The 9627-nt window shown below is 46.7% G+C and overlaps 1 protein-coding gene across 1 annotated transcript in view; it reads right to left on the bottom strand.

Annotated features, from left to right (window-relative positions):
• Positions 1-1557: 1557 nt before the first annotated feature.
• The window catches only part of LOC112217262 (protein phosphatase 1 regulatory subunit 29), a 58063-nt gene continuing 49993 nt past the window's right edge, over positions 1558-9627 (bottom strand). The window contains exons 3-6 of the mRNA XM_042317364.1: positions 8683-8832; positions 4516-5513; positions 3105-4204; positions 1558-3053 (exon numbers count right to left, since the gene is read on the bottom strand). Coding sequence (XP_042173298.1) covers positions 2608-3053; positions 3105-4204; positions 4516-5513; positions 8683-8832 — 2694 coding nt within the window. The 3' untranslated portion in view covers positions 1558-2607. The remainder of the gene's footprint in view (positions 3054-3104; positions 4205-4515; positions 5514-8682; positions 8833-9627) is intronic.

Here is a 9627-nt window from a genome sequence, read left to right as displayed (position 1 = left end):
GGAGCCTTTCAGAACAGGTGTATATATACTGAGATCATATGACAGATCGTGTGACACTTAGATTGCAGACAATTGGACTTTATGTGACTTCTGACGGTAATTGGTTGCACCAGATCTTATTTGGGGTCTTCATAGCACAGAGGGTGAATACATATTCACACACCACTTTTTAGTTTTTTGAAACAAGTTTTTTTTTTCACTTCACCAATTTGGACTATTACATGAAATCCAAGTAAAAATCTATTTAAATTGCAGGTTGTAATGCAACAAAATAGGAAAAATGCCAAGGGGGGTGAATACTTTGCAAGGCACTGTATAACCTCTATCACCTCCATATAGACCAGAAACCAGGCAGTTTAAGCAGGAAACACAATTATTATATTTTTTCGTCACTAATTTGTATTTCATCAAACCAGATCGGATCTGAAAAAATCGGAGGTGAAAAGAGCTGATATGATTGGTCAAAAGACCAATACAAAATATAACAATTGGGCTATGTTCATATATTGCCACTATAAATAGCATATTTGGCACTATGTTTTTTGTATGGAACATTTGCTGCCAACATTGAAGAGAGATTTTTTACTAACTCTTTATATCTATGGCTCTGCTATATGATCTCGTTGACCTCTCCATAGAGATCCATCTCTCTCTCTCTCTCTCTCCCTCTCTCACTCTCTCTCTCTAGCTCTTGCTCTCTCTTTCGCTCACGCTCTCGCTCCCTCTAAAATAGACCATGAACCCTTGCGCACTCTAGCTTTTCTAAACATCACCATACTAGCATTGTCTTTAATTTCAGCTGTAACTTCTTGTGTGAGGTCTGTGTGTTCCGCTAGGAACCTTCTCTCTACTCCGACATGATTACCTTCTGCTTTAATATGGGAGCCAACACTCGTCTCTCTCCACCTCTCCTAACCCAGCCTAAAGTGGTTTTTGCATGACTAGCACTATTGAAATGCTAATTTTAATCTTCCCCTGAAGGAAGCTTTGACTTTCTTATCAAAAGAAAAATATGCTATACCTGTAAATAACAAATTGGCTCGAAGCCAGGGAAATGTTAGCAAGTAGGTCTGGAAAATGGCTTACTTCATAGTAATCTGAACACACACACGGAGAGTGTGCGTGCGTGTGTGTGTGTGTGTGTGTAAACGTCCCTTCCTCCTTGTTCGCTATCTGAATGCAATGTATCTGCTCAATCCACATGTCTGATATAGAAAAGGCCAAGAAGAAGGAGAAAACAAAATGGCGGAGCGCTCCATCAGCATGCCACGCTCTGTAAAACATGTGTAGGTGTTTCCAATCGATAAGCACGCTCCTGCTAAACACAGAGAGGGGCTCCAGGGCCTGGTTCCCACCGTCCACACACACACCTCTCGGTGTGTGTCCACCCACGCCAGCATCTCCACCTGTTTTGTTCCTGGGCTAATTACAGCCGAGAACAATTAACACGATAAGAATCGCTTAATATCCTCCCCCTCTTCCTTGTCCTCCTTCTCCCCTCCATCATCCCTCCCCTTTCCCCCCTCCTCCGAAGGAAGAAGAAGAGATTGAGGCAAACACTGCTAATTCCTCATCCCCTTTCAATTATCTCTCTAAATGGCACTGCTAGGGAGGCAGGTGGTGGGCTGCAGAGTGAAATGACTCTGCGTCCCAAATGGCACCCTATTCCCTATATAGTTCACTACTTTTGACCAGAGCCCTATGGGAACCCTGTGGGCCCTTGTCAAAAGTAGTGCAGAAAACAGGGAATAGGGTGCCACTTGGGATGCATCCAGTATTTAGTGAATGAATTGAATGTTGATGGGATTATGAGCTGTGCTGTTTAAGGGACCAGGGTTTAAGCCGAGTAATGCTGCTGCTTGTTGTTGGGAGATATGTTGTAATGAGTCTTAGGACACCTGCTAGTGACAAGACTCTGCAGTCATTACTGAGTCCTCATCACCCTGGCTCTGTCTTTCTATGGTAGTCTGAAAGGACCAAAGTGCCAGGCAAAAGGAAATCTGATATATTGTTGTTTTTTTGTTTACCCAAACCTGGAAAAAAAGAGAATGTGGAACCACCTAGAAGCTCAGTGTGTAACCATTATGGAACTCCATGTAGAACTTTGAAACTTCTAGAACCACTATAGAACGCCTACGGAACTGTTACAGAGACGTTATAGAACCCTTTATGGAACTTTGGAACCTCTGTAGAACCATTGTAGAACTGTGGAACTCTTGTGGAACCATGATGGAATCCGCAATGGAACAGTGGAATTTCTGTGGAACGACTTGTAGAATTGTGGAACCCCTGTAGTTCCATTGTGGAACTGTAGAAAACAACAATACCCCATGTCATGCTACTAGTACTACTACATAATGTCTCCCCCATAACTTCCACTACTATCCTCCTCATCCCCTGTCAGAGTCTGCTGTTGTAACACCCTAGGATAAGTTAAAGAATGAGAAGACAGATGATGTCATAAAAGAGACCAGGAAGTCCACATGGGAGCCAACAGTTGTAGTTGTGTCATTCAGGTCCATTCACTGTCTGGGAGTTCTTGAGAATTATGACATCACTGTCTTCTCCTTCTGTGCCATCCTCTAGGTTACACCTCTTCCTCATCTCTCACAGCTTCTGCTGGGCCGACACCCCCTTCCAGTAGTCGAGGATATCATGGAGGTCCTCGTCTTTCGCAAACTGAACCTTCTTCCTCAAGGCGTGGCCTGCAGCGATATACGTCGCCTCTTCGCGAGGGTCGCGAGGGCCTTTCTTGTGTGGCCGGAACCTCTCCCAGATTCGAAGGGTGTTTTCCGAGGAATATTCGGGGCTGGAGGAGTAGCCAGAGTAGTTGTGGTGCCGGGAAGGGGAGAGCTGGGAGTAGGCGGCAGGGTCCCTTTTGGTACGTCCCAGGGGTTTGAGGAAGGAGGCCTTCTGGGATGGGGAGGGAGAGGGGGAGTCGTTGGCTCCCTCGTAGTAGAGGGCAGGGAAGGAGTGCCTGTGCTCAGAACAGTGGTAGTCTGGATGTACCTCCAGATGATGATGCTGCTGTTGCTTTCCCGGGCCTCCCCCTGCTCTTCCTCCCCCTCCGCAACCCACCCCACCTCCATTGACATTCACCCCACCTTCATTAACCCCTCCTCCCATTCCGTTCCCACCACCACAACCCATCCCGTTTCCATCACCACCACTACCACAACCACTACCATTTCCACCCACAAGAGGGAGCCTCTCCATGGTTTCCACACACCCAACAGGGCTTCCCTTCTCTGGGTATGGAGGGCAGGAATTGGGCCCCGGGCTGCGGGGCTCCGGGACATCCAGACTGAAGACCCTGGTGCTCTTCATGGATCCTCCAGCCGAGGACACGCTACATCGGTTCTTCCCAGCACCCATGACCACCACACCTGTATCGCTCAGCTGCCTCTGTAAGGGTCGTACGGCATTGGCCGGTGGTGGGTCCCTGTAGGGTGGTGAGAGGAAGCCCCCTCCACTGATTCCGGGACGCTCTGAGAGGGGCATGACGAGGGGGACGGGGGTCATCGCGGGAGGGGCATGGATTTTGGGAGAGGAGGCGAGCATCTGGCAGGTGTCAGCGAGGCCTTGGGAGAGGGGGATGAGGTTCCGAGCGAGGGAGGTGATACAAGCAGGTGGAGGAGAAGTAGGGTTGTCGCCAGATGTTGTCGTGGCAACAAGGGAGTCGAGCTTGAGCGCGTCGATACAGTTGTTGATAATCTGGTTGACTTTGTCGACCTCCATGGCGATCGTCGAGATCTCCGACGCAGATCCATGCCCGTCGTCATCCGAATCATTCCCAACGTCCATTCCATCTTCACTGCAACCGTTGATGCCTCGCATATCCACCAGTATCGCCTCTCCCCCTCCTCCTCCTCCCCCTGCCAGTAATAATCCTCCCCCGTCTCCCGATAATCCTGCCCCAGTCCTCACGTCCATATAGTTCCCTTTATTGGTTGCCATGGCTTCACTGAACGCCGTGGCCATTTTCTCCACTTGGGGGAGCGTCGAGAGGCGGGAGGAGGTGGTGTTGGCCGAACCGTGGAGCATGCCGGAGCTGGAGGAGGTGGAGGGGGGAAGTTTATTACCCCCACCACCCCCTCCTCCGTGGAGGTGACCTCCGTGGTGCCCCTGGTTCTGGGCCTGTTCCTGGAGATGCTGCATGGCTGCCGGGTCGTTAGCTGCCTGTGCTGCAGCCTCCGGTCCATACCTGGAAATAAAATACAAGGATAAAATCCATAAGAATAAAATATTTTTACATCTCAGGTAAAGTAGCTGTATGCAATTCAAGTGCATCGCATCTACCTATGAGTCCCAAGTTATTCAAACCTCGAATCAAACTTTAATGAATTAAAGTGCATTTAAATCACAAACACACTTTATTGTATCAACAATAAAATGGAATGAGAGAGAATAATAAAAAACAACAAGGCTATAAAAGAGATGAGTAAAATAATGTCAAATACCATAGAATAAAGAGCTGGGGTTTCAACAACCTAAATAATACATTGTCCCTCATACCGCATCTCCAAGATGGTCTTCTTCACGCTGATCGCCTTCTCCTTCTCCTCCTGCATCCGACGCTTCCTCAGGCAGTAGTAGACGAGCCCGAGCACGATCACCATCCCCAGCAGACACCCCAGGATCGTTATGATGTAATGCGTCATGGTTGACGGGTTGGCGTGGTGGTCGTCAGGGCCAGCCTCTCGCGTGGCGAAGAAGATGCACGTGTGGTTGTTGCGCTGGTTTTTACTTATAGACACTACACAGTAGGTGTAGTTGGTGTGAGGTTTGAGGTCCACCAACGTCACCTTCTCCTTCTTCTCCTTGAGGTTCTGGATATCCGAGACGAAGCTCTGGTTGTATTGAACCAGGACGTACATCTTGCTGTATGGTTTAGGGATCTGGACCAACAGCTTGGCTGCAGACAGAGTGACCCATTGGAGTTTGATGCTGGGGTTGAAGTTGGGGTCGGCCGTGGACGACGCTGTCGGCTGATGATACGGTCCGGCCCGGCCGTCCATCTCCGGGCCCATCCCGGAGCCCTCCCAGTCGGTGCCGGGTTGAGACGTGATCCCGGGTATGATCATGCCGTCGCGACAGATGGTGGCGAGCATGGTGCGAGCGCTGCGCCCGTGCCCGGCCACGGGGCTCAGGAGCGGGTAGAGAAACAGCTCGCCGGGGGTCTCGCACTGCAGCCTGTCGTATGTATGTGTCACGTTATTAAATGCCTCCAACCAAGTAAGAAAACTATACAGATCACATCCACAATGGAAAGGATTTCCTGCCAGCTCGCAGACCATTAACCGGTTTAGCACGGTGAACGTTGACGGATCGATCCGGGCCAGCTTATTGGACGAGAGGTCGATGCTGTTGAGGCTGGAGCTGGACTCCTCGAATGCTTTGTTGTCAATGACCTCGATGAGGTTGTGCTGGAGGAAGAGGCACTGCAAGCGGCCTAGACCCCGCATCATCCCCTCTGTCAGGTTGGTCAGCTTGTTGTAACCCAACTGGAGGACCTGGTATGAGAGGAGACCACAATGGAGAAACAGTAAGACTTTGGCATCTCAAATGACAGCATGTTCCCTATGAAAAGACTGCTTCTGGAATTAGTGCACTGCATGGAGAACAGGTGGAGGGCGTAGGATTAGAAGGGACCACAATGGGAGAACAGGTGGAGGGCGTAGGATTAGAAGGGACCACAATGGGAGAACAGGTGGAGGGCGTAGGATTAGAAGGGACCACAATGGGAGAACAGGTGGAGGGCGGATTAGAAGGGACCACAATGGGAGAACAGGTGGAGGGCGTAATTAGGGACCACAATGGGAGAACAGGTGGAGGGCGTAGGATTAGAAGGGACCACAATGGGAGAACAGGTGGACCACAATGGGAGAACAGGTGGAGGGCGTAACAGGGAGAACAGGTGGAGGGCGTAGGATTAGAAGGGACCACAATGGGAGAACAGGTGGAGGGTGTAGGATTAGAAGGGACCACAATGGGAGAACAGGTGGAGGGCGTAGGATTAGAAGGGACCACAATGGGAGAACAGGTGGAGGGCGTAGGATTAGAAGGGACCACAATGGGAGAACAGGTGGAGGGCGTGGGAAGGGACCACAATGGGAGAACAAGTGGAGGGCGTAGCATTAGAAGGGACCACAATGGGAGAACAGGTGGAGGGCGTAGGATTAGAAGGGACCACAATGGGAGAACAGGTGGAGGGCGTAGGATTAGAAGGGACCACAATGGGAGAACAGGTGGAGGGCGTAGGATTAGAAGGGACCACAATGGCAATACAGTAAGTACTTGGGCTCTCCTCCATCTTAGTAAGTACAAATAGCAACATCCCTGTGTGCCATGGACTCTGGATCTAATGAAAATGGCATCCATGTACTTGGGCTGTTAAATGAAGCTGGAGAAGGGTTTCATCTTGGGGAATAGTTCCAGTAACCAGTCCGATGAAGGGAGCACAAGGGAAATACAGTAAATCTTTGGCTATCTCAAATCACTTACATAACACACTGGTCAAACTATTGATCTATAACATGGAGAAGAGGGGATTGTTTGAGATTTTCCTTTTGACTTATTGTGTTTACCCTAAATGGTTTTGTATTAATGTAAAACCTTAACATGCATTAAAGTAAGTAAAGTCAAATCAGTCAATAGAATCCATCAATACACCACTCAACCAATCAAGCCAACAACCAAACAATCAACGAAACAACCGACCGATCAACCAATCAAACACCCACTCCTCCCTGACAGGTGGGTTTGCCTGATCAGTGAAAGCCCCATCCTCTATGTAAGACAGGGATGGGGAAACTCCAGTCCTTAGGGGCCGGAGTGGCTTCACACTTTTCCCCATCTCTAGAGAACACAGCTGATTATACTGATTGCATTCTAAACGGATTAACTGACTATTTGGGTCAGGTACAGTGCCTTCGGGAAAGTACTCAGACCCCTTGACTTTTTCCACATTTTGTTACATTACAACCTTATTCTAAAATTGATCAAATAAAATCCTCAGCCTTCTACACAAAATACCCCATAATGACAAGGCAAAAATAGATTTTTGAAATTTTGCAAATGTCTTAAAAATGAAAACAGAAGTACCTTATTTACATAAGTATTCAGACCATTTTCTATGAGACTCGAAATTGAGCTCAGGTGCATCCTGTTTCAATTGATCATCCATGAGATGTTTCTACAACTTTTAGTCCACCTGTGGTAAATTCAATTGATTGGACATGATTTGGAAAGGCACACACCTGTCTATATAAGGTCACAAAGTTGACAGTGCATGTCAGAGCAAAGACCAAGCCATGAGGTCAAAGGAATTGTCTGTAGAGCTCTGAGACAGGATTGTGTCGAGGCACAGATCTGGGGAAAGGTACCAACAAAATGTCTGCAGCATTGAAGGTCCCCAAGAGCACAATGGCCTCCACCATTCTTAAATGGAAGAAGTTTAGAACAACTAAGAGAACCTTCCAGAAGAACAATCATCTCTGCAACAGTCCACCAATCAAGTCTCTATGGTAGAGTGGCCAGACGGAAGCCACTCCTCAGTATAAAGCAAATGACAGCCCGCTTGGAGTTTGCCAAAATGTACCTAAAGGACTCTCAGACCATCAGAAACAAGACTTTCTGGTCTGATGAAACCAAGATTGAACTCTTTGGCCTGATAGCCAAGTGTCACATCTGGAGGAACGTCATCCCTATGGTGGAACGTCATCCCTACGGTGGAACGTCATCCCCACGGTGGAACGTCATCCCTACAGTGGAACGTCATCCCTAAGCATGGTGGTGGCAGCATCATGCTGTGGGGATGTTTTTCAGCAGCAGGGACTGGGAGACCAGTCACGATCGAGGAAAAGACTAACGGAGCAAAGTACAGAGATATCCTTGATGAAAACCTGCTCCAGAGAGCTCAGGACTTCAGACTGGGGGGAAGGTTCACCTTCCAACAGGACAACGACCCTAAGCACACAGCCAAGACAACGCAGGAGTGGCTTCAGGACAAGTCTCTGAATGTCCTTCAGTGGTCCAGCCAGTGCCCGGACTTGAACCCGATCGAACATCTCTGGAGAAACCTGAAAACAGCTGTGCAGCAACTCTCCCTATCCAACCTGACAGAGCTTGAGAGGATCTGCAGAGAAGAATGGGAGAAACTCCCCAAATACAGGTGTGCCAAGCTTGTAGCATCATACCCAAGAAGACTCTGAATACTTATGCAAATGTGAATTATTTTTATTTTTATAAATTAGCATACATTTCTAAAAACCTATTTTTGCTTTGTCATTATGGGGTATTGTGTGTAAATGGATGAGGCAAAAAAAATATTTAATCAAGTCTAGAATAAGGCTGTAATGTAAAAAAAAGTGGAAATAGTCAAAGAGTCTGAATGCTTTCCAAAGTTACTGTATGTGAACTGGGGCTGGGCAAAAGGGTGACACCAATCAGGCCCCAGAGGAGTTGCCCATCCCTGAAGTAAGAGATCTCATTGTCATCCAACCAACTAACCAATCAACCAACCAAACAATCAAACCAATGACCTGTAGGTTGGCCTGATGGGTGAAAGCCATGTCCTCTATGTGAAAGATCTCTTTATCAACCAACCAACCAACGAATCAAACAAATAACCAATCAAATCCCTTCGTCTCAACACATCAACCAAACAATCAAATCCCTTACCTGTAGGTTGGCCTGATGGGTAAAGGCCCCGTCCTCTATGTAAGAGATCTCGTTCTTGGTGAGGTTGAGGTCTGTGAGGTTGGTGAAGCGATACATGGAGTGGAATAGCACTGCTTTCAGCTTGTTCTCATTCAGCCTCAGGTCATGGACCTGTTGTGTTGACAGAAAGAGAACTTGTTTAATATCAAACGGCTCGGCTTTCACGAGCATTAGAAAACATTTAGTGGTAGCTTTGCATTTCTGTTGAAAGTTGGGTTGAAAGAGGACCACAATGGAAATAAGTTGTAAACTTTTATAAATGCATTGTCTCCACGCGGTTGAATTGTGTTTTTCAAATGGTCAAATAAATCAAATAATTTTTAATTGAAAAGAACTAGACTTTCATTAAAGAGCTCAACAAGTAGTATAACAAAACAGTGAGCTAGTATAACAAAACAGTGAGCTATTATAGCAAAACAGTGAGCTATTATAGCAAAACAGTGAGCTATTGTAGCAAAATAGTGAGCTATTATAGCAAAACAGTGAGCTATTTTAACAAAACAGTGAGCTATTATAATAAAACAGTGAGCTATTGTAGCAAAATAGTGAGCTATTATAGCAAAACAGTGAGCTATTATAACAAAACAGTGAGCTATTATAACAAAACAGTGAGCTATTATAGCAAAATGTGAGCTATTATAACAAAACAGTGAGCTATTATAGCAAAACAGTGAGCTAGTATAACAAAATAGTGAGCTATTATAACAAAATAGTGAGCTATTATAACAAAATAGTGAGCTATTATAACAAAACAGTGAGCTATTATAACAAAACAGTGAGCTAGTATAACAAAATAGTGAGCTATTGTAGCAAAACAGTGAGCTATTATAGCAAAACAGTGAGCTATTATAACAAAACAGTGAGCTAGTATAGGTGAGCTATTATAGCAAAACAGTGAGCTATTAT

This window comes from Oncorhynchus tshawytscha, unplaced genomic scaffold (assembly GCF_018296145.1).
Source record: "Oncorhynchus tshawytscha isolate Ot180627B unplaced genomic scaffold, Otsh_v2.0 Un_contig_739_pilon_pilon, whole genome shotgun sequence".
Lineage (NCBI taxonomy): Eukaryota > Metazoa > Chordata > Actinopteri > Salmoniformes > Salmonidae > Oncorhynchus > Oncorhynchus tshawytscha.
Note: the sequence above shows the minus strand (reverse complement) of the source record. Positions and strands in the feature narration are given on the sequence as shown.